The sequence below is a fragment of the Patella vulgata genome, chromosome 7 (assembly GCF_932274485.2).
Source record: "Patella vulgata chromosome 7, xgPatVulg1.2, whole genome shotgun sequence".
Taxonomy (NCBI): domain Eukaryota; kingdom Metazoa; phylum Mollusca; class Gastropoda; family Patellidae; genus Patella; species Patella vulgata.
In genome coordinates, this window is record NC_065885.2 from 12408074 (window position 1) to 12435418 (window position 27345).

The 27345-nt window shown below is 35.4% G+C and overlaps 1 protein-coding gene across 2 annotated transcripts; it reads left to right on the plus strand.

The window, feature by feature from the left end:
• The first annotated feature begins 454 nt into the window (after nt 1–454).
• Nucleotides 455–27283, plus strand: LOC126827313 (uncharacterized). 2 transcript variants are annotated; one of them, XM_050556585.2, is made up of 2 exons: nt 455–562; nt 22977–27283. In XM_050556585.2, exon 2 carries the CDS (start codon nt 23016–23018, stop codon nt 25869–25871), a length of 2856 nt encoding a protein of 951 aa, XP_050412542.2. In that variant the 5' UTR covers nt 455–562; nt 22977–23015; the 3' UTR covers nt 25872–27283. The 2 variants fall into 2 exon arrangements, with proteins under 2 accessions (XP_050412542.2, XP_055958512.1); XM_056102537.1 differs by lacking the exon at nt 455–562 and adding an exon at nt 8796–8908.
• Nucleotides 27284–27345: the final 62 nt, after the last annotated feature.

Here is a 27345-nt window from a genome sequence, read left to right on the forward strand (position 1 = left end):
TTTGTGTTTTTCAAGAGGGTAGACATCCCGACGACATCTCTTGAACGAAGAGAAGGTTTTGTTTATCTATCTAACGGTACAAAGGTGTCAAAAGTGAACCCTCCTTGATATGTAAGTAAAAACCAACGGTGGTATACTGACGTTTTGTGTATACAAAAGACTTTAGTACTATTTAAATCAATGTGTTTTTCACACGTAAAACCACTAAAACTTAACTCGGCTTTATGGATTCCTAACCAAGCTTAGTTAACACCTTTAATTAATTAATTAATGATTTGAAACCACATGTTTTTCTCACTTACATTGTTTTTATTGATATACTTATATTGACCTCTCGTTGCAAATATGCACCCTACTGGGTCAAGACGACCATCTTGATATATTTAAATTTCTGCGCGTGTTGATGAAGTGTCAGATGGCATTAAGAGTGCTGCAAGCCAGGGTTATCACTCGTTTCTGATAGATGTTTGTTACGTTTGCTCTGTACTAAAATTTGAAGTAATCAGTTGCACAAGTGTTATCAATGGGAATATAGATCTATATAAAATCGTCTGCTGAATAGGTAGGTAGAGTTATCGTTACTTACTTAAGGTCACATTTTATAAGAACACTCATTAATTGTTGATCAATTCTAAAAATGAAAGTAAGATTTAAACACTCGCAACAAAAAAAAAACAGGGATAAAATATGTCTTTAAAAAAAACCCAAAAAACATAAACAATGGATATAACTTCTTTATTATTTAAAATCGACGTTTCGTACACACATGCATGTATTGTTTTCAAGTTAACTAATAAAGTATTGAATATAACAGAAAAGCAGTTAAACCCATATAATGTACCACACATAATGAAGAAATTCTTTGTGTTGGCATTCAGTTGGAAATGTTAATTTTAAGTCTGATCAGTACAAAATGGTAAATATGGTATTGATAGGATAATAAATTTGGTAATACATTTGGAATGAAAGGAATCTCAAGTTGGCACCAACGAAAGATCTTAATTAAACAAGAATTTCATATTGATTTGCCTGGTTCCATCAACATTCAACACCAAAAACTTTTCTATTTTTAGAAGAGATTATAAAAGAAAATTACATGTTATATTCGAATGGAGTGTCACAATATTATTAAAAAAAAATTTATCATTATAAATTTAAACGTGGTTTATCGTTCCATTTTTAGTGATGACTATTCGACTGTCAGCATATTATGTAATCTTGTATTTTAAAGGGACACTTCGTCTAGAGACATTTCTTGACGATTTGACATGTGGAATAGTTGACAGTGCAGGACGAGTTAACAATCTGACGGGTTTTTTTACCACGCAACTTCAATACTTGAGAAATATACACTGTTTGAGGCCAACCATGTATGATTTCATTTAATCTTGAAGAGGTGTAATGGGACTGATTAAACGGGTTACCTTTCTCTTCTAATATATATATATATATATATACCCCCCCCCCCCAAAAAAAAAAATAGAAAATTAGATATTATCTCAACGAAATTCATACTTTGCATGTTATGTCGGAATCAAATATATAATGAACTAATAGAAAGCATCTTTTTATAGAAATAAAACCGGACTTTAAAATCTGACCCATTTATTCGAGTTATGTAGATCAGGTCAATAAATTAAATATGGTTATTGTATAAAAAATGTGATGAGAGGTTAATAGATACTGATATAAAATAACAAGTATGTCCATATAATCGATCAGACATATAGGTACGTCATTATATATATTCCAATTATGTGATTATAGAGTTTTTGTTTATTCATACAGCCAGAGGCAAAATACATATTATCATATACATATATTAAAACATCTACTATAGGGGTAAAATACATATTATCATATACTTACATTAATATATATCTACTATATAGGTAAAACATGTACCGTAACCTAAAGCTACAGACTATTGTGAAAGATTTAAATCAGTTCGTTCACATTTCAACAAATAGCGAGAGTAGAATTATGGTTTTTCCAAGATATAGTATAGGGTTTTGCGATCAAATGGAGAATTGAAGGGGAAATTAACAAAATTTTTACATATACATTGATTTAATAAATTGTTATTTAGATAAAGTGTTAAAAGTATAAAAAATTTCTTTAATCATAAAAAAACAACTGAGCACAGGCACTGAACAAAGCAGTTATAGTATGCAAACGGGGGGTCTTTTGAGGGCCCTGAGGGAAACCACGCTGAAAAATTCCAAGGAACTATCTCTCTCGGCCAACACCCGAATCGAAACCGAGGCCTCCTTGTACGTTCATTCCTTGAGTTTTACGTTCACTTCAACCGAGGATGGACTCCTTGTTAGCGAGCCAGTGCTATACTCACAGAGCCAGCGACTCCCAAATGTATTTATAATAATATGGCTAGACAAAGTAACTGTATATTGTAATAGTATAAGATAAGTCTATAATGATGCAGAAGAAGGGAGACCCAGTATGGGCTATTGTTAGTTAAATAGTAAAACCAGTTGGTTCACTTTCAAAATAAAAACATTCGTCAACATTAATCGTGAAGTTTTGTGTTGACAGAATGAAACCTTTGACGGTTCATTAAAGCACGCTTGCTCTCGGCTTTCTTAAACACACATGAATTAAAATTCTTTAACAGAGGGTGACCTTAAAACATTGTATTTAAATCTCTTATGTAAGCCTCCTAGAAACCATATAAAAAGTATGCCCCTTTGTTAGAACGCGTAAGCAATATACCTATTCACAATGACGGATATCTTTTTATCAAAGCACAACAAATATTTGTGGATTGCGATATCACCTCGGTGGAAAGGTACGTTAAAAAATAAAGATTTGTTTGCTAAGTGAACACCTCAAAAGAAAAGCAGTATCAGATGTTATAGAATGGGTATGCATACTCCACTCCGTACACGACATGCAACAATACTTATTGCTATACGCAAGACAGAATTCTGCTGTAGATTTACTGTTTATTATCGAGGAACGTGTCATTTCTTGTCTAGAGAATCCTAAAACTCTGTGAGTAATTAAAAGTAATTGAATTCCTGAGAATTTCCAGTTTAATTACTAAATGCCATTGGAAAAACTCTTAAAAGTCATTTTTTGTAAAATATCCGTAACTCTTAAACAACGCTTGCTAAATAGACTGTTTTAAATAACATAAGGTGACCAGATTGTATAATATACCACACCATATGGTGAAGGATATAATATACATACATATACTACACCATATCACCTGTAAAATGCTTTATTGAGTTTAAGCTTTCTACAAACTAAAATAAATATAGGAAAACCACATCCTGTTTTTGTCCCTTTCTCTGACTCAATGTTACATCCTTATTTATATACATCTTGTAAATCATTATTATTATTTTCATTTTGAGTGAAGCCTGATTTACAGGCCCGTGGGACTGTACAGTGCAGTGGACGCTTATACCTCTGTCCTGGGATCCATTCACTTGATTTGATATCTGTAGTTTATTTCCTGCAATGCCTATGTATAATAGTTTGTTTTGTCTGCAGGTTTGTTTTGCCGACTTTGTTTTGTATGTAGTGCGGTTCTTCTGCCCTTACTTATAGATAATTCAGACAATTGAAAATGAAATGACATCGGGTTTAACATTCTACTGCCATTCAGTGTGTTATGGAGGATATTGAATTCCAACTGCAAAGGGATCTTTTACGTATACGTCAATGTGTACATGGGACCTCGGTTTTTCGTCCCACCCAAACGACTATACTGCCACCACCCCGGCTCCAGATAATTCAGACGTAATTTTAGATCAATTATATTTTTTATTGTCATGAATGGCATTTTCCTTATGACACGAATTGAAGGCGTTAAGTTGAAAATTACCTAGAATTAAAATCCTATTTAGTACCTGAAACCCAAATCCGGTTTTAACATGATTTATTTCCACGGTACATCTACACATTACCTCGACCCCAATTATCTTCTACAAAGGCTAATGTTAATATTGACATTACTCAATAGAAGATGTGGATAAAATGTAACTGAAGCCTAGTTTTATTGTTGTATAAAAATATGTGATAATATTGTTAATTTCACACCTATAGTGTTCCCTATAGCATAACACAGTAACGGGAAGCTCGAGGTATTAAGGAATATAAAAAGGTCATAAATTATTCTCATTATTTACATTATACTCGTCTGTTATCAAATTAGATCTTGACAATTTAATTATCTCAATCTGCTTGGACAAGTCTTGGCCGGTTTTTTTAAACATCTATTATATATTTTGTAAATGGAATCTTGAAGGGATGGGACTTATTATTTGACACTCAAAAAATATTGACTCAGCGGAAAATAAGTATCAAAATATAAAACGGTGTAAGGCCAATTAGCTATTTCTTCCTGGCCATCATAACTTTTAAACGAGGACAGAGCATATATACCGTTCAGACGCTTATTTTTAAACCAGTTCAAAATCGCCGGTCATGTTGCGTAATGCGTTCACACGTACTATAAGCCAAACTAGTTTAACTATTCTGACCTCTTCGATCGGAGGTTAGAGTTAAGTACGCATGTGTAACTTCATATTCTTTATTCGGTTCTGGCAGCTTTCGATAACACTGGCATTGCATTACGCCGCCATTTTTCCAGGAATGTAACTTACTGGTACTGCGCCGGGGTTTTTAAAGCAAACCCGTTCTGGCGGACACATGGACCAGTTTAAAATAAAAAGCCTTCTCGAAGACAGGTTGAGAGCTGGGGTTTTTAAACTGGTTTATTTGCCCCACATTTGCGTTCAGACGACAAAGTTAAACTGGTTTAACGATCACCGGGTTTTTAAAACCAGTTCAACTTAAGCATCTGAACGGGCTCATAGACTTGACCAATTCTGTCCTATCTGAAACGTACATCATTTATAGACATAATTAATTGTGAAATTAATTTTTTAATCGGGTTCGACCCCGGTGTCTGTGATAGTGGCACAGAACGGGGGGTTTGGCAAGGAAAAGATCTAGTCCTTCGGATTGGACAAAACGGTGGTCCGCTCGTGTACTCGTTAACGTACACATTCAGGAGTTCTTGACAATTTGCATTCGATGACGAGTAGATGGAAACGCCACTGTACGTCTAAAGTTCACCCATAGTATGGAGTATCCTTGTCTTTAATAGCCCGGTTGGTGTAAAATTAACTTATGAATTCGCACCCCACTTTTTTCCAGGGCATAGACACAGTGAGGAGATAAATGATGAAGACTCGTGTTTTTAGTCGCAAAATAAGGAAACTACTATAGGATGGAAAGTGATTGATTTTGTTATCTATGAATCAGTCGGTGGGTTGATGTTATATAATATTATATATATCTATTGGGTGTGTTATATATTGTCTTAAAGATCAATAACCTGATATACGTTGATTAATAAGATCGATAACCGATGTATATAATTAGCAAGGTATGATAGTGACATGATATATACATGTCCAGGATTAAACCATGGCGACGTCTTGATTTCACCCGACGGCTAATTCCTACTGAGTTTAAACTTTAATACATGGAGATACAGACATGGTGTCATCGTATTTTGTAGATATCAATCATCACAAGGATATTTAAGATAGCCATCTTGCATTCCTTTTCACATTTTTTATCTCAAAATTTCGGAATTTTCAAATGAACTTTTAACATTCAGATGCAAATGGTCAGCATTTAAATAATATAAGACAATTCATTACGACTGAAGATGTCGCTCTATTTCAAACATTTAATTAAAGTGGTCTAAAATTAGAATCACCTGTTTTTAAAAACGGTTACTTTTTAGTGGTCAAATCGAATGCTGATTTTACAATATGATTGATATTCTAATATGCGATCAGCTGAACATTTGTAGACATTTTAAAGATATTTGTAGATACTGTTAATCTTTCAAATGTATTATTTTATACGATACGAAAAAAACCCAGGTCAAATTAAACTGGCTTAGTTGACATGGAATAAGCAAAATTTAAAAATAAAGTGAGTTCCAATACCTTAAACAAATTAAAACTATTCTAAATCGAATATATCTATGAGAACTTTCATATCATATCGTGGAGTTCACCTGAACTGTACACCCTGTAATGTACATTTACAATTTTGACATTTTAAGATCTTGAGCCTATATCTTAACATGTCTATTTTACATTATCATGGTAATCTCGGGTTTTTAGGTTTCCCTAAACTTACCATCAGATAAGAGATATATAAGTTGTCCGGGATTTTTTTTATGGAGGTGTCTTACCGATGGGGTCGAGGTCATAAATTTGTAATCATTTCAGTTTCGTATTTAATATACATAACTAATATAAGCACAGATTGCAGATTGGAAAATACCACACTTTTGCAATCGGGGGCCGCGGTGGCTCGGGGATTAAGATGTTGGCTTGCTAACCTGGAGGTCCCGCGTTCGATCCCGGTGTTGGCAGACTTGGTACCCTCTTGTCAGTGGTACAGGACGGAGGGCCTGGCAAGGAACAAAGTATAGTCATTCGGATGGTACGAAAAGCGGAGGTCCTGTGTGCACGATGGCGTGCACGTAGAAGAACCCTTGGCATTTAGAATTCGAAATAGTAGGCCGTAGTGCCGCTGCCCAGGCACAATTCCCCTCATAACACACTGTATGGCGTGTGCCCGTCTTCATTAGCCCAGTTGGTGTAGAACAGTAGAACGTTAAACCCTATTTCATTACATTTCTTTTGACTGCATATTTTTCAAAATACAGGTTCATTCCAGTTTCGTATTTAATATTACTAAATTGCAGCATGAGATGGTTTGAAATGTTTCTACGGCACCCAATTAGTTTTTATGCAAATATTGAATGTATGTCGTCACTTCCTGTTTTGTACTTAAATGTAAATACCACACTCGATAATTTCGTGTGACATTTTGACTGTGCATTCTTTTCCAAATACTAATCTGAAAAACAGCTTCTGTTCCGTTTGTTTTATAGATTTTTTTGATGTCTTTTGACACCCTCTTCCGATTTCAAGTAACCTTTGGTTTAAAGTGTGTGTACTTGACACATTGTTTTATATTTTGGTAAAGTTTAAGATATGTCATGCGCTGTGTTTATTGCTATATAGTAGTTGAAGTGTTTACTTACTGCTCATCTTTCATTCTCTTAACGGTCATTTTCACTTGTCACAGTTTGATAGCTGGGGCCTTATTAATTCCAGATGTTACCATACAGGAGAGTTGTCTAAAGATTCCAGTTATCCCATTCCCTGGAGTCTTTTCCCAGTGGTCAGCTACATTTGGCATTTTCCCATGTCTTTCTGATCTTGAAATGAGGTCGTATTTTGACGTTGCTGTCCGTCCGTAATTCGTCTACAATTTTTTTATTTTTGTCATCAGCCCTAGACTATTAATCCAATTGTATTTACAAATTCAGTATGTTGTTAAACGTAGTCAGGGCTTTTAAAAGTCCAGTGGTTTGTTCTCTTTGTAAAATCTTAGGAATGCTCTAGCTACAGTATCCGATCAGCTTGAATGTGAATTGTTGAGCCTATTGCAATGCAGAAGCCTATAGATCTCGTGATGGACTAATGTGCACGAATTATAGCCGGATTATTCTTTTTGCAAATAACCGATGCCACCTCTCACTTAATTTGGAAAGTTCATATAGTTTGCACATTTGTTGTTTCTACCTTATTAAGCCCTTGATCGCCGAGTTCCTGAACATTTCGCAACTTCAAAACTGGGTTTTGACGATTAAATTCAGTTTCAATTGTAATACAGGACTTAATTTGTTAAATATATACGTTGTTGGCTTACAATTTGTAAATATATATATACGTCATGAGCTTACATTTAAAAAAAAATATATGTTATGGGCTTACATTTTTTAAATATACCTTATGGGCTTACATTTTTTAAATATACGTTATGGGCTGATATTTTTTAAATATACGTTATGGGCTTACAATTTTTAAATATATACGTTATGGGCTTACATTTTTTAAATATATACGTTATGGGCTTACATTTTTTAAATATATACGTTATGGGCTTACATTTTTTAAATATATACGTTATGGGCTTACATTTGTGAAATATATGGGTTAAATTTGTAAAATATATACCTTATGGGCTTACATTTGCTCAAAATGTTTCTATTATTCTATATAGAATCTTTTACGGTTTGTAAATAGATCTTATCACAAAACGAGCTCGATTCAACACCAATACCGACAAACCATTCACTCATTATAATGGTAACTCGCCCAGATCTAATTACAGAACTCACGTCAAGAATAATATTTTTATAAACATGTATAAAGGGACCATGATTCTCTCGGTGTTTATGTTACGTGCTATCTGTTTATTTAATTTATCTAGCTACCAGTGGTCAGTAAGTCGAACTAATACGGCTAGATCTAATTCTTAAGGCCAGCTGAAGATTTCGTCAAGGTCGCTGAGATGTAAATAAGGTTAGGGCACGTGATTGTTGGCGAGATGGTAGGTTAGGGTTAGGGTGAGCGTTAGGGCTAGGTCCAAGGCAAGGGTTAGGGTTGGAATTAGCGCTAACCCTGTTTACATCTCGTGACCTTTGACCAAACATGAAGTTGGCCTTATCAAATAGATATAGCCGACTAATACCAAATACTGGCCAGTAGCTAAGTAACATCATAACTTGAACCGTGCACTATGACCTTTATGTAGGTATAACTCCAGTGTAGATATATATATATATACTGTTATTATTATATACAATACCACGACACTTGAGACGTTATCGGGATTTTCTTTAATGCTGTGATAATATTGGAGTAGACATCTGATAATTGCAGCTCTTTCTGTCTGGACTAGTTTTCTTTAACGGATCATGCGAGACATTGGAGTACAATAATCACAGAATACTTGTTTTAACAACGGAAAACCAACATTAGATATAATCATACCTGTAAGTAACACTGATTATTTTGATCTCATCATCTTTAATATAAGTAGTATATGGAATTTTTATTGGTTATCAGATTAAAATTTCGTTTCGTTTGTTTTGCTATTTTTTTTACAGTGAAAAAATAAACCGAAACGTAATTTACGTCTGACGCATGGTTAGTGCTAAATGATAAGGTCAGCTCAATTTTCGCCAAAAATCACGCACCCTAACCTTAATTGGGTCTCCCACCTTAATTACATCTAAATGACTTTGACAAAAATTGAGCTGGCCTGACGGATTGACAGATTTATCTAAAATGTGAAATCACAAAATTATATACTTAATGACTACTAAAATACATAATAATAAAAAATACATATTTTAATAACCACCGCTATCCACCTGTTGTTCATAAATAAATAATACAAGATGACATGCATCATGGATCTGCCATGTGATTTCCAACAATCATGACACTGAAATGCCTGGTAATTACAATCGACAAGTAAAGGTTGTACAAGTTCGCAAACTTTCCACCGCTTTTCTTTTGTATCTTTATAATCATTATGCACATGCGTAGATAACATTCCTCGTCGATTATAAAAGATGTTAGTCAATTAATTGATGATAAAATATAATCTTTATTATTATTATGCTCATTCGTCTCGGTGGGTATTTTAAAAAATGATGTCTTTGGTTGTTCTTATCGGTAAGCATCTGTCAATAAAACTAAGCCTTGTACACGCAGAGAAAGATTACCGTCCATTATTATTTGGTCCTTGAAAAAATTAATGTTCATGGTAGGATTTGTAAATTTAAAAGTGGTCAATCCGTCATTTAATACCCATGTGAAACGTTCGATTTATCACACTGGTCAATTGACCTTCACGGCCAAATAATAACCCGAGGTTAAGAATTCGTGATGTTTTTGGTAGAGATACAGAAGTCCCCTGATCCCGACTCTAACCAGCTGTTGGTACGCTTTAAGAATTTGATAATAGATTAAATACTCGGGGTCAGGGGTCAGCGGTGATTTCTTTGATCTTTGGTGCGAACTCTTCTTGTTTTATTCAATCAGTTGATAGACAACAACCAGGATCAGATCTTTAAATTTATTTTTGCTGTTAAATGACCACTATCTCTCCTTATTTTTAAACTCTCGAATATCATTCATTTTAACTCTCTAATTTCCGGAAATTAATTTTCCATATAAAAGGAAGCCGGTCTGGACATGGGAAGCATTTTAGTGGAACACAGGAGATCATGGCTAAATCTATTTGTTAAGATCGCTGAGGTGTAAATAGGGCTAGGACACGTGATTGTTGGTGAGATTGTAGGTTAGGGTTAGGGAAAGCATTGGGGTTAGGTCCAGGGTTAGGGTTAGGGTTGGGATTAGCGCTAGCCCTGTTTACATCTCGTGATATATGACGAAAAATTAAGCTGGCTTTATCATTTAACACTTACCGGAGATCATTAGACTTCTGAATTAGAAAATGTTAAAGACGCATTATGTATGATTTCGATAAAGAGCTGACATTTCTTGCTATAACAGTTCAACAAAAGATAACGAAAAATGAATATACCAGTCAAATTACTTTATTCTGGGCGAAGTTATGAGTGTTTGAAGTTTTGAGAATATAGTCTTGATTGTCAATTATCATTGCTACGGTAATAAACAAAGTCTCGATTATCCTTTTAGATGTGATGTTAAATTATTACATGGCGCGATTCAAATTCATTCCATATCACGACCACCAGATAATCTAGAGAGTTGATTGTGACTTGGGGTGCATCTTTAATATGTATCCCGATCGTTAAACATTGCTGCTAAATGTTAGGTAGCCCGACTGCTGGATCTTAGACTAAGGTCAGTCGTATTTTATGGCACCTACTAGTATTTATCGTTATATCTCGGATTGTGCTCCCAGTTTGTTCTATCTTGTGTGCTGTGTGGTCACCCTGCACTTAGCTCGTATATGACTCTAGTAGATTATTTATTTTTATTATCTCTTTAAGTATTATAGAAAATCTCACACCTACTAGTATTTATCGTTATATCTCTGTTTGTGCTCCCACCTTTTTTTTATCTTGTGCGCTGTGTGGTCATCCTGCATTTATCTCGTACATGTATATGACACATTATCTTTTTATTATCTTTTAAAGTGTATCATAGAAAATCCCACACATACTAGTATTTATCGTTATATCTCTGTTTGTGCTTCCAGTTTGTTTTATCTTGTGTGCTGTGTGGTCATCCTGCACTTATCTCGTATATGACACTAGTAGATTATTTCTTATTATCTTTTTAAGTGTTATCATAGAAAATCCCACATCATTAGTTAAATGGTAGATTTTTTTCTTTCATAGAAAAACAACTCGACATGCCTGGTACAGATTAGTTTGACCTTTCATACAAATCTCTACCTAGGCATCACTCAAGGTCAATATTCACGCCAGTGTCCACTTCAGATGACCCTTCAAACGATTAAAATACAAAACGACTAATGTATTTTTCTAATAAGAGGATAGAGACACCTGCTTCCGGTCAATTTAATCGGCCATTAATCACCGTGGGTTTTTCTAGATGACCAACAACAAAAACATTTTAATCAGCAAAAATGCTTTTATTAGTTTTAATCTTCAGGGTTTGATTCATCCGCTGTCACGGGATGGGTGAGGGAAAGTCTTAAACTAAACTTTTGATGGACTTTGTGAGGGCATAAAATGTGGATAAAGGGGATTTAGAGATAATGCCGTGATTTATAATTTGTACTTTTTGTAAATAACGACTTATTTCAAATAGGATGGTCCCAGTAACAAAAATCACAGAAAACTATAATCAATTTTTTTTGTGCTTGACAACTATAAGAGAAACAGTTCAGTTGTCGAACGAACCTGTGATTATTTTCCATCATCAATCTGATTAAATTTTGTTTTTTTCATACTCCCGATGGCCTTTGTAGTGAAATAAATCGAAATTTTGAACTATAAAAATATTAAACGAAAAAGGATCAGATTGATTTTCCAATAAAATTGTGTTTTGTGTTGTGTTTTTTCCAGATGACCATTCTGGTCCAGCAAAGCACAACACGCGTGTTTTCTCTATTAGTCTCTTTGAAGCGGAACTGAAAGAAACTTTATTAAATGCATTATTTTCTTTAATTTTAGCTTTCTTTGTATATAGGAATGCTCTGGATTTCAAAAGAATTTCCCTATTATTGGTCTCTTTGAGCCGGAATTGAAAAGAAGGGTTTATTAAATCGTATAAATTCTAGTCTATGCTTTCTCTGTGCATATGAGAATGCTCTTTTCTGTCTTCATTGTATTTTATTGGTCTGCTCCACGCATACAAAAAGAAAGTTATTGGCGATTCTGTTTACTGAATTGTTCTTCCTTCAAGTATTCGCCGTATGAGGAATTTCTCACACGTGCTTATTGTTATTGTATTATGTTTCTCATAAATGAACGTGGTGATATTCCTACTTGAAAGTTATTGACACGCTCCTCGTGAATAATCTATGCAGCACGCGACTATATTATAGGTTATGGTATATATTAATCGCACCTGTCTAGAACTGACCAATCATGAGTCACAGATCTATATAACGGTATTACTGTTCTGAGATTCACAATGGCTTATTCATTTAACAGAATTAAATTTGGTCTTCTATAAATATTTAGAAAGTTTCGGAAATGTTGGCTGCTTTATAAAGAGCCTAAAAAATTTCGTTCGCGGAGGAAAAATTTGTATTAGTAAACGGGAGTTGTTGACTTTTGGGGAAGGCCTTCTGGGACTATTTTTTTCATAAAGTTTGCCTTACACAAGGAGGGCGCGTTTGGTTACAATGAAGGTACTAGAGACAACACGAGGACAATGCCGTTCCTTCTTCAAAGTTCAAACGAACTCATTTATTTAGTTTTTCAATTGCTTTACCAACAAAATTCCAGACATGATGATAGAGGCACTTTATCTTGTTAAGGAGGCGCGTGTTGTTCGCGTGACCATAAACTGAAAGGGGTCTTCCAATGGGAGGGAATCCTGACCCCAAAACAATACCCTAACAAAAAGACACAATTGACCCCTGGGTCACCAACTGTCCCCGAAATTACACCTGCTGAAAATAACCCCGTATATCCAATGAGGATTGTCCTCTTAGAAACTCGATCTCGTAATGTTTCTAAAAGTTTGCTTAAGTACATAATCCTGATTCCTTTAAAGATTCTTATTACACTTTTACACAATAGATACCATAGCCATAGCTTTATTTTCTGTCTCTATTGAATGAAGGCAAGGAACAACTTAACAATGGCTGAATAGACAATTAGGACGAAGAGCATTTTTCTGAAATTGGTTTATCATGGATCCAATTATTAGGTTCATGATTATTTTGTAACCGTAACCGAGCTATGTATACAGATTTTGTTCTTTTGGCGTAGAATTTCATATGTAGCTGGGATGTTCGAAACCTTACCCCCACCCCCCTTTCACCGTAAAAAATCTAAAATGTTTACGTGCGATTGTTTATTTAAAAACTAGAGCTAGATACCAGTTCCCGTTCTATTACAGATGTTACAGACAGCAGCCTACAAGGTTTCAGTGGCATTTAGTAATTGAACTGGAACTACACAAGTCACAATTCTGTAAATTACAATTACTGCTTATTACTGAGCGATGTTTCGACTAGGCTTCTCTAGTCATTATCAAGCAATGATGAAATATAAAATGTGATGGGATAATATATACATGTAAAACAATACATGGTTAATAATGGCCAATTATTATGAAAATAAGAGTAGTGTTATGAAGTTTGAGATTCTAAAACTGCTCCAAGACGGGTAACTTTTATTTTACCGCGAAACACGTGCCTATACTTGATCTGCTTATTTGAAAACATCAACAATATATTTCTCTTACAGAAATAAATTGAACGCCTACAATGATTGGAATCCCGCAGGGTGAATGGTAATCTACTGAAATCGTGTACCAGGGGGTCCAAGGATCTCTTTGTTAATATTATGAGGTTTAGATCGCATGATAGATTTCGCGCCCTGTTCGGAGCCAAAAAAGATTTGTTTCTCTTAAAATAGTATACTATGTGAGAAATCCTTAGAGTTTTTACTTTAAAAAAAATCAATGGCCCGTACAGTTTTAACGCATTATGGATTAGATAATCTGGTAATTTGTATAAACCATTTCAACAATGTTTGGTTATAATCCTACAAGAACTAAGTGGTTGTATTATGAGAATAATCCCCCTTGGAGTCCTCGTCGCCATTTGCAAGTGGCTCACTCCAATAAGCTCGTAATTGTTCTTTAGAAATCTTTGATATGCGATGTACGTTTGTAATAATGAAATTGATTTTTCACGCATAGGTAAGAGGGATTATCAAATTCCTTACACATAACAAAAATAGTAACTCGTGTTGTCTGAACACATACGAAGTAAATCAATCCCGTCTTAAATCTGTTAATAAGGAACTTTGATATATTATTGTATTGTGTTTTGTAATTATTTTGCTCACAATACCAATGACTGACCAATGTGGCTCCCATAAATTATAACCATTCATCTTAAAATATTTGAAGATACGATTGATCTAGATATAACTATTACTAAGACTTATGAAGATATTAAACTAGGTTATTTTGTGGAATGAAACAGGGTCTAACCGCCTACATTTATGAACCAACCGAGCTACCAGGACTTGTATACGCCATGCAGTGTGCTATGAAGATATGGCAAATTGTACTCGAAGGTCGTGTCAGGGGTCGTACGAGCGGCGTTTGAATCTATGGCGTCAGACATTGATTAGTCAATCATCGTTGGCGTTTCTAGTGGTTTACCCACAGTTCCATGCATGGCACGCCAAAAGGTCGCCGTAACAGACTATTTCATTGGCTTGTCCCTCACTTCAACCAAAACGCCGGTAATATAACAACTCTTCCAGAATCGAAGTAGAAACTGTGTTCTGATCAGATTGCTATAGGGGAAAATGATCCAAACGACCAAGGGGTTCTTTTACGTGCATAAAAGACCGCGGGATTTTCGTCCCATCTGGACACTTCCTTGCCAGGTCCCCCGCTCTGCACCACTGACAAGGGGAACCTCACTGGAAACCCCCGGAGAACTCCTTGTTAGTGAACCAACGCCTACACACTGAGCCACCGTCACACACCCCTTTAATTTATATATTATTGGACCGACTATGCATTAGTTCTGTTTATTTTATGAAATACAAAACTCATTTATTTTGTATACACAAACATATACTGTCTGTAGATGTATATAAGTAAAAGATAAGTGGATAGATAGCCCCGAGGTTATATTCACGCTCGACCAAATAACTGAAAAAAAGACTTACAGTAACTACACAAGCTACATTAGCTCCGAGCTCTTGTGAAGAAATAATCCGGAAATACCCGAGGATATGTTTGATACGTTTTGAACCCTATCTTTAAATCTTTGTTCAGGTCAGGTAGGTTCAATATTAATCACTTGGTTTTAAGAAACTTATGTAGACCTACATTATATACCGTATTGTTAGGTTGATAACGACTTGAGCTAACTCGTACTGGTACATACATGTATCATAAGATCTAGGGTTTATACCCGTCAGGGTGGACATGTAAGAATAGAGACTGGGTTTGAATACAGTTAGTTGTATAGTTAATTTGGATCTAACAATGTACAGTTAATGTCATATTAGTGGATGTGTTCATCAGTTTGGTTCTACTTCATTTGGTATGTATCGTATATATTTTGTTTTTGGAATAGCAACGTTGTATAGCTCTTTGCCATTGTTAGAAACCTACCGTCTTTAGAACAGACGAATTTGCGAAGATATGGTTTACTATGCCTATGCTCTAATGATTTGAATTGACAAATAAATATTGATTTATTAAATTAGTTTATAATAACATATACATATCTTTATACCTATTATGATTTATCTATTTTGTTCTGGTCGCTTGTCGGATTCAAGCTTGGGAATCCAGTCTGCTTTCATCCTTTTAGTGGTGCAAAATGACAAGGAAATCCGTGTCGTTCGGATGGGATGAAAAACCTAGGCCCATTAAAGATCACCTGAGGGTTTGAAATCGAAATAAGAATAATTCATAGCGCCGCTGTCGGGCTTGGTGCAGAAGAGCAGGTTGTTAAACCACATTTCGTTTACTTTCTGTTATTTTGTCAAGTTAATAAAAGATGCATTTATAAACAGGAAAGAAATGAAAAGGAGGGAGCCATGAATCGTATCATTGTTCGTTTTTTTGTTCCCCTGTCCATCCTCCGGTTTCCACCCACTGCTAAAGACCACTATGCGCAAGCGAATTATTTGAACCATACGTTAGCCTCCAAATGACCTAGTCTGTGTCGAATGGACGTCCCCCGAAATGACCAAGTTTGTGTCGAGTGGTTGATAGAAGACCAGCCACCACGTTGCTATTGAAAGTTGGTGCGTAAGGAAAATAGTATTTTTTGATTAGCTTTTAATCGACAATCTCTCGTTTTTCCTCTTTGCTGAAATGTAAGATGTTAAACTACATTTCATTTCATTTCCTTACTAAATAATGTATGGGTATGAAACTAAAACACTTTTATTGGGATTTATAAAGAAAGTTTGATAAAGGCTTTCTACAAATTTTACTGACTTTACATCTAATCATGCAATAAATTTAGCATTAACGAATATATCTTCTCAATTTTATTATTAATACTTTCAAGTGTGTAAGGGACGACCTTTCTACTCACAATCTAGATAATCGTTTGAACAAAAGGATAGGATTTTGTTATTAGATCTAACCATACATGCATTAGGGGATATTTGGGGATTTGAACTTTGGTGACATGTAAACTGGCCTGTATTTAAAGTTATTAACATTCCGATAGACAATTATCACTTTAGTTTGAATCAGAGTATAAACAGTAAAGTGTCATATTGATGCTGATGGAATGTGAAGTTTTTATCGAGTGGACATAAATTGTGTTCTTATAGAAAGTATAAGTGTTTAGATTCATGGCTGTCGTGAGAACCGGTAACTGGTATGTAATGTAGGGTAGTATATTATTCACCTGATGTCAGACTTGTTTTTTTGTCATTATTTTAGAATGTATATAGATATACTTGTAGGTGTTATCTTTCACATGTGGATGTAGATATCGTAGTTTCACAGTGCGCATCCTTATTGAATGACTGTACTTCAAACTATTAAAATTATTAACCGAGGAATACAAAGACGAATTTGCCTGAGGGACGTCGGGTATATTTTCAAATAATGAATACACTGAAATGAATTTAAATGAAATGTCGTTTAACGTCTTTAACGGACATACGCCATGAAATGTGCTATAAGGGGTGATTTTGACCCGGGCAGCAGCGCTAGACACTACTCTCATTTCGATTTCCAACTGACAGTGGTATACAGGTGACCGAATGGCTGGACCCTCTTCTTTGCTAGACGCTCTGTCCTACACCCTTGGCAGACGCGCTACCCCGCTCCCTTGCCAGACGCGCTGCCCCGCACCCTTGCCAGACGCCCTGTCCTGCACCCTTGCCAGACGCTCTGTCCTACACCCTTGCCAGGCGCTCTGTCCTGCACCCTTGCCATGCGCGCTGCCCCGAACCCTTCCCAGACGCACTACCCTACGCCGTTGACAATGGGAAACCAGGCTGAATAATTCCAAGGAATTTTCTCTAACAGCACCGACATTAATCCTAGGCCACATTTACTAATATTCATTGGTATCTGTAATTCGGTACAATTCAGATTTCTAGAACCATATTGTTTCAGATTTTGACGATGGCACAATACTTCCTTTTTTTGTTGTCTAAAACAAGATTGCGTTCATTATTATATTAGTTTTTAACGAGAAAATGTTTTCAGAATTTCTAAGAATTGGGTTAATCGGGATAAATGATGTATCTTTTGGCAAACTAGTTCTAGTAAATGAGTTTTACAATAGTTGTCTCAGCTGGTTGAGCCAAATGTTCATTCTGACATGTTTCTTCTGACTACCAATGTTGATCTAGACCACCTCTTAATATCGCTGAAGATTCCCGAGTGTTGATATGTGGTCGAGGATAGAATCTTGGTAATCATTTCACCATGTTCCACTCGTCGTAAATCATTCTGCTACAAAGATTTGCTTCGTTACAATTTTATGATACATGTGTGGAACTCAGTTTTAATTTTATGATATATAAACCATATGGATTTTCCTGCATGGTTCTTCTTACCCGGGGAGCCACGGTGGCTAAGTGAGTCAGACGCTGGCTCGTTAACCGCGCGGTCACGGGTTGCATCCCGGTGATGGCCGAGGAAGTTCATCGGGATTTTCTGGCGTGGTATCCCTTTGTCAGTGGTTCAGGACGGAGGTCCTGGCAAGGACAGCTGTCTATATAGCCGTTCGGATGGTACAAAAACCGCGGTCCCGTGTACACATTGGCGTGCACGTAAAGCAGCCCTTGGCAGTTGGAATTCGATGTAAGAGTAGGCCATAGTGCCACTGTCGGGGTAAAATTTCCCTCGTAGCACACTGTATGCTGTATGCCCAGTCGGAGCAGATCAGTAGGGCGTTAAACCTCATTTCATTTCATTTCAAACAAGGCCTAGTCGTTCGGATGATACAGAGGTCCCATGTACAAGATCCTTGACACTTTTTTGATGTAAATATTATTCTACTGAATTTTAGGATTTGGAAACAGTTGCTGTCCGGTCAAAATTATTTCTATAGCACACTGTGTGGCGTATATTCATCTTCGTTATCCCGGTTATAGGTGCAGAAAAGTAGGACGTTAAACCCCATTTCATTCATTCATTCACTCAATCATTCATTCATAAAAATACCCTTAACCAATCTCTGTTGCTTCACCTTTCTGCTTTAATGTCGTTCATCGGTCTGAACAATTCAGTTATTACTCGTTATTTAAAATTTTCTGGTAAATTTGGCGCGAAATCGTACTCCATCTTGTCGACTAATCAACCCATCTATTTCTATTTCATGGTTGATGAGTTTGTTGTCTGAGTAAATTGTATATCCCATATATCTCCTGCTTTATAGCCGTGTATAATGTAAAACCATTTTGACATAATTAATACTTTTGTACTTAAAATGAAACACTTAATAAACAGACAGACATACAAGGGTGGTAACATCTTGAAGTTACTCGTGTTCCATACCCAATGATTTATAAATGTGAGTGATATTAAATTTCTCTTTGTATGGATATTTTCTTACGTACACAAAACCCTGATACTTCATGTTTATTTAATTATTATTTTTTTTTGGGGGGGGGGCGGGGGAAAAAAAAAATAATTAAATCTTAAAATTAAACGTGCAATAAATATCTCAATAAAGTTACAAACCTTTCTACTTTTGCAGGTATCAGACTTTGAAAATTAAAAAAAAAAAAGAAAAAAAAAGCGTTAAAATTAAATATTGCAATCCTTTTCTACATTTCCAACTTTTATATCTTCAAATTATTTTAACCCCTGCCTACACTAGACAAAGGTCAGATTGAAATAATATCTCAATAAAGTAACACCCTTTTCTACATTTCCAACTTTTATGTCTTCAAATTATTTTAACCCCTGCCTTCAGTGTATATAGATCTATAGCTTCGTTATTAAAACCAAATAGATTTTACACATGGTCTGTTACCATTATAGGTTTGATGAGGCGTAGATTCAAGATATATAAAAAAAATCAATTCATTTATATACCATGCACAAATTCCTCGGATACTTTATTTTTGTCAGTCACCATATGTCGCAGTAATAATTCCCTTAGCTCTATTTATCTTTCATTTGTCTGTCCGTGTCACTCAATTATTGCCTCGAAGATTAATATTTCCTTCAATTATGCAGATAGTATTTATTTATTTATCACCATTGAAACTTATTCTGCCCCAGGATTGATGGCTCCGGGCGAATCAATCATGCATATGCCTGGTTTCACTAATTACACATCTATCTGGTCACGTGGTCGAATATATTTCACGACAATAGATACACTTTATTTTTTTTTCATTATTTATGATCTCAATAGTGAAAAAAAAATCAAAGATAAACTTTAGTTGACTTTGTAATCCAGTCTTTCGGATAATGGTGATTAAATTTATTAGACAGTTGAAATTTAAGGTTTGGCACGACCATTTTAATTAAGAAGGTACACGATTTAAATAATGTATTCAGATAAGATTCATATTAAGTACATACATTGTCAATGGCTTATATTAATTCACGCATGTTGTACTGATTGTCTATTAATACATATACTTGAAAGGTTATGTCATGAAATCATATAACATTAATTACATGTTTTAAAAGGGGGAGATTAATACTTATCATAAGCCGTTACGTGTCGAGTGTATGTAGAAATCTTAATCTTCTTAAAATTCGGTCAAATCATCTAAAAACTGTCATTGCTTGATTCATACTAGAAAAGCTTGGTCCAAATGGCACTCAGTAATAGTGTTTCGTATTGATCATTGCTTGATAAAGACTAGAAAGTCTAATGATATAAAACACAAATTTATATGGAAAACAATCACTGAGTTTATTTCACACTACGTTTCAGTAGTGTGAAATAAACCCAGTGATTGTTTTCCATATAAATTTGTGTTTTAATATTATATTCAATTTTTAGAAAGTCTAGTAGAAATATCGCGCAGTAATAAGCAGTAATTGTATCGAGTGTATGTACAAATCTAATTCGTTCAATCATCTAAAAACTATCATTGCTTGATACAGGCTAGAAAAGCAAATCACTCAGTAATAGGGTTTTGTATTGGTCATTGCTTGAGAATCGACACATCGCTCAGTAATAAGCAGTAATTGTATTCCATAGAATTCTGACCTGTGTATAACAATTCAGAATATCGACAAATTTGTTTTTATCAGATCTGCAGCACCATTGGTTTGTTTCTATACCATGCAATCAAGCACCTGTATTGTTACTTATTGACGTCCCTCATATTTATCACCACAGCAAAACCATTAGAAACATGTATTCCACGGAGAACAATAACACACAAAACAATACAATTACCTCCAATATAGTTAAACTATAAGCAATCAATGACAGGTATGTAGATGTTAATAATTCATCAAGCTGATACACCATAGCGGGATTATACAAGGAGCGACATTGCAGCCTATTGTATTCTATCTATTATCAAACGATATCGTGATATATCACAGTCAATAAATCGATTTAGCTTCATGTATCTGTATGATTAATGAACATCAGTCATATCAGCCTGGACATGGTGGAACTAATGTATTGTTAAACCTGGTGAGGTGTTCACAGTTTTTACTGATTGAAATGGACATGTAGTTTGTAATTCATCAATTTTGAGGAACAAAAGTTGGAAAATTTTGTGTATAGATATACTAAAATGGACTCTACAATATCTAATCGTTTCATGTCTTTCTGATAAACGATTATGCAACTATGTGTTAGGAAGACGAGATTGTGTACCTCATGGTTATAAGTTGGACGATTTGAAGAGAAATTTTTAGACCCTGCGTATCGATGTATTAAAATGAAATCTACAATATTTATTAGTTTCAGAATGCCTTTTTGCTAAACATTTATGCAAATATTTGGAGTTTTGTACCTTATTGTTATAAATTGAAAAGTTTGACGAGTTAAGAACTTGGATATCGATATATTTAAATTAGACTAAAGAATATCAAATGTATCCATCCATTCTAATAAACTACATATGTATTTGGGAGTTCCGTACCTCATGGCTATAAGTTAGATAATTTGATGAATTTAGAACATGTTTATATCAACATTTGAAACTGGACACAAGAATATCAAATATCTCTTAATTCTGATCAACTGTTGTTCAAATACAAGTTTATCTACATATTTAGGACAAAGAGATTCGGGAGTTCAGGCTATAAGTTCATGGATACAAGTTAGATAATTCGATGAATTTAAAACATGTGTATATCAATATTTTAAACTGGGCACAAGAATATCAAATAAAAGTTTATCTACATATATTTTGTTAGGACCAAGAGTTTGGGAGTTCCGGCTATAAGTTCATTGCTATAAGTTGATGAATTTAGAACATGTGTATATCAATATTTTAATTTGGACAAAAGAATATCAAATATCTGTTCATCCTGATAAACTGTTGAGCAAATATTTGTTAGAACAAAGAGAATTTGGAGTTTTGTTCTCCATGGTTATATAGATCATTGTTAATACAAAGGTCAATGTTAAGCCAATTACACGTTCTTCAAGTATAACGACGTTGTTATGCCCACTTCAAAGTGTAGATCATACACGTGTAATGTGCTTGTTAATCTCAGTAAGTTCGTCATGTGAGACCATTAAACATAGGTGTTTATAATCAAGTCCAATAATATGACCATTCTGACTCATAAAATCTTATGAACTTTGGTAACATTATAGAAGATACAGCGGTAATGTTACAAGGGCTACACGTGAATTATACATCGTTAATGGTTCCAACCCTATTCATGATGTAACCCTAATTTGTCACTGTATATTCACTGCCTAATTAGGTTCTTGAACATGTCATTATTCGGTAACAGAAATCACCGAAATAGAATTCGTGCTTCTTGGTTACCAATGGTTTCAAAATAATTACCAGTCTTCATTAGCCCAGTCGGTGCAGAAAAAGTAGGACCTTAAACTCCATTTCATTTCCAAATAACTGATGTTGAGCCATATTCATGAACACATTTGAAAGAGTAATACTGAAAATATTATCTAAACAATCACTCTTAATTAGACGAATTCTAATCCTAAACCGAATATGACATGTTTATTGTTATGCTAATTAACAGCATTCTTTTCGAGAATTTCAATTTTTTTAGAACACAGTAAATTTGGAATTCTGCCCATAATTCGTTTATTACTTCTGACACGCGAGACAATAATCGTAAATTAACCAATTTGTTAATTATGTTTGATTTGTGTATCCGAATGAAATTAGTTTTGCAAGACACCATGCATAATTTAACCCCCATTTATTCTAACACTTTGGACAATTTGATGACAGATTTATGATCCGTGTTTTTAATTCATACTTTTATTCCTTTCAGGCTGATTTGAGAAATCTTAGCAGCGGATTGATTCAACAGATGTGGTCACTCCATGTGACGTATGAAGATTACGTCGCTGCAACGCAACATAAAGAAAACCAGATGGCCAATTTTTCATCAGAAGACATGGATGATTATCTTATCCCCGGAATTGGTCTCAGATTTGAATTGTTGGATAAGAACTCTACTGATTTAACCCGAGACATGATGGACGGGTTCAGTCGGTGTCCAACTCTACACCACCCGAGGGATGCTGAAGGAGGCGTTAGTGGAAATGGAGAAAATGATGGCCGACAAACTGATTCATTTAGCAGATTAAACTTTCAATGTCAAAAAGATAATGAGCCGGAATTAATTAACAGCATATCAATCTCCGACACATGTGAGCAAGGTAAAAATCATCAAGCAGGCCTTAATGACGCCACGGCCTGGTCAATAGATAGCGTAACAATAAAAAGCGGAAAACACAGAACAAACCGAATGAGCAAAAAGAACAAAGATCGAAAAACAACCGTTGAAGCCCCTAATTCATCTACACTGAACAGTCAAATTAGCCAAATCGCCAATCACAGCAGATCATCTCATTATGGCCAAGCTCCGCCCTCCCATCACCCCTACAGTTTCAACAGTAATAACTTAGCTACTACCGCAAGACGTCGAGGCAACAGTCCATATCGACTAAAACCCATCGCTTATAGCAAGTTACAGGACAAAGACACTGCTCGATGTGCCGACTCGTGCATCAAAAGTCCCACTGTAAACAAACAGATGGTCAATGTTAGCGGAGGAATTTCAACCAACAAACCCGCTCGTGCCGACAGATGGGAAGGGGATATAGATTCACGTGGTAGTTTGAAGCAGACGACAGTTGTGAACGGTCCTCGTCGCGACTGGATCGCTCATCATAAATTGAACAGGATGGATAAAAAGACAATGATGAAACGACAGTGTATGTATTTCCCTGTAGATGATTATGTCACTCTGTCACCGCTACCCGCGTCATTAATGAACAGTAATATGATTCGCGCCACAAATCAAGCAGACGACAAGCTAATGCGTGGTTTGACACATGAGGAGTTGAAGGAAAAACTACAACGATTTTCGACTGATTCATACGAAAAGCAGCTCTCGCCAGTGACAATATCTAGTGGATATGAAAGTGATTACTCCCCACCGTGGCCATCAGATATGGAGAAAGTATTTTCTAAAACATTGGAAACTTTAAACAATAAACAACTCGATGACAGTCACACTGATTATTTTTCTCAATCTGAAGCCGATCACAGACCCACAGAAGAACCAGAAAAATGTGCTTCGAGGCTTGAAAAACCTGCCCCACGGCCTTCTAATCAGCTGACAGCTAGCGGAGATGAACCGATTACTCTAGAGGAGTCATTTGATGGATATGATAATCTTGAACGGTCAAGGTCCGAGAGCACAGGAGTAGATAAATTAGTGTTTATTAATGAAAATCATCGATATAGTTTGGATATGGCTGATCGGGAAAGACACGTTATGGATACGGATAAGCAGAGACTAGAAAAAACTAAGATATATTTTTCAAAATATCTCTTAAATAACGAGAAACGTGGGTCGACAGCTAGCTTAGGACTTGGTCATGATAGTGTTAAAAATGTGAACATTAAGACGAGATCGAACTTTAGCTTAGATTTAGAGAGACATCGTGATGGGGTCGAGGAATCACGGGATTGTGAACAACAGAGTGATAGACTTTTCGTTGGAAATAACGGTGTTCGCAGGAGTAAGCGATACAGGTTAGACATTAGTCGTGATAGCTTGTGTAAACCAAAAACATCGCCTGTAAACATGACCACGGATAATAAATCTAATTCATCATGGTCTCAGTTGGCACCGTGTGATTTGTCCGTAAAATCTCCCTCGGGAGATGACGGTGAAGTTCCAGAGGTCAGGAATACGCCGAAAAGATCTCCGGCTTTAGGACTTGCGTCGAAAATGATGAGTCGTGTTCAATCTACAAACAACTGTAATATTCATAACAAATGTTCCCTGGAGGAAATAAAGACAAATCTTAGTCATGACTATAAGAAGTGCGTAGGAGATTCCCCAATTGATAATATGAAGCAAGTCATGCGGAACGTTCATAATCCTGGGTGTGTAAAATCGCCGAGAGGCAGGTATGACAGTGACTACGAACATATTTATGACGTTATCCCTGGAGATGAAAACGTTTTTAGTCCGCAAAGATATTATCAAATGTTGGCCACTAATCAGATCGTAAATCCGGTCGGTCCGAAAGATCTTCGACGTCCAAGACAAGTGTACAGGGAAGATCCACCAGCTCTTCCCGTGAGAAGTTACTTAAAGCCAAAGGGAGATAATCCAGATTCTGTGTCGTCTGCACGTGTTGAGTGTTCGTCTGTTGATGAATTGTACGCAAAAGTAAATATTAACAACAAACAAGTGAATAAAACAGACGGACTTTACACACCTCCAATTAAAACGCGACAAAAACTCTTTGATTCGTCCAATAAAGAGAACGTGTTTATTCCGACGATGAAAATTGGTCCATTTGGTGATTATGACTTTCCCGAAACCTATTGTCGCATCAGTTCAATGCAGGATCCCGAGGTGACAAAATGGTCGTATGGAGACATGTTGAATTTTATTGATGGAATACAACAACCCGAACCGAAACGTCGTGAAAATATTTACTGTTTATTGAGTAACCGACAGACGAGAGCAAAACTTTCTGAATCTCTGGAAATTGAAAATAAACTGGTGAACATGGGATTGTTGAGAAATAGCTGGTCGAGTGAAAATAGTCAAAGCAAAATCGATATTGAGGAAGATGAAAAACCGCCGAAACTTCCCCCGCGAGTTCCTTTAAATAACTTACAACCGATATATGTGTGACGTAATGGAACGGTTTTAAAGGAAGTGACAGTTTTGTCTAAACAGTCGTGTCCCAACCCATAAAAGACAAAATTCCAAAGTTACGTTGTGCAAATTTCGTACAAATACTTTTCGATGAAATACACTAACAATTGCTTAATTTGGCTAAGCACATTACGTAATGCGAAAATGTCGGATAATTCCATGTCATCTGACAGATTGAATCTTCACAGCTATCCCTTTAATCGCGTTTCAATAGAAAAGTTGATTGATTAGAAATGACACCATCATTTTTTAAAAGGGAGCTGGATAAAGAGACCATTGTTATCTTATATAACACCAGGGAACGCTGATAGACGGTAAAAATTCTCAATGAACTTTGTTCAAACTTTGATTGACTTAAAATGCCAACAATATTTGTATCACTTTGATAGAAAAATGTTCTGTGACATAATGGCAACGTGCTTGAGAATGAGTGTGTCGGATGACGTAGGCCTACTGGTGAGGTCATCATTTGATTGACACTTGACTTTTGTGATATTAGATTTCTTTATGAATTAGTTAATTTGCATAATCCCCAATTTTATTTATGTGTTAAGGAATTTCACACCCGGTGCTAGTGGATTATTTAATTAATGTTTTTTTGTCTGTGATATTATGTAACCTTTGACCTCTTGTGCTATATCGCCTTCCTCTATAGTCCTATGTTTTCAATAGTCTTCTTTTTATGGTAGTCATTTATTCATTCAATCTATTTGTTAGTGATACTGATATTTTTTCGTTTAATTTGTTATTTTTTTTTATATAATCATCAATTCCGATACCGCATTTTTCAGATCATGTGTAATTCTTCACGACTTCATCCATTCTCAATTGTAGATAATCTTCCGACTGGGATTCAATCGGGTTAAAGAGGGGCCAATCAAAAGATTTCGCCGGTTGCTTATATAGGTGACCCTGGCTTGCTTACACCGTGTGCCTAAGATGTCAAATTTTGCGAAATTTTCAATCCATTTAAATCTTACTAAATTAAACCATTTTTGGACTGACATTTCTTTTATAAGAGATTCAACTTTCAAAATACTTTCACACACAACCTTTTGACAAGATGTAGTTCACCTTCACTTTATTGTTATTTTAGACCTTCCCGTGTCCAAAATGTACTCCGATTCAATCCAGCGAATTTTATTTATATAATTACTTAACAAATTATTTCATGCATGTTGTTATCTTTTACTGCTTGACAACCCTCGTCATCATGCGCGTGTAATATCGTCATGGTGATGATGATTGACAGGTTGAAACTGAGTTCAATACTAATATATATATACATGTAATTAGTTATAGAAAATGTTTGTTATTTCCTCATCATTCATATTTCAATATTTATTGACCATTCATAATAATATAATAAATCCTTCAATAGTTAAAAATATTTGATTGTTGATTATTTATACATGCAAAGACAACCAGGTTAATGAAGACGGTTAAGTAC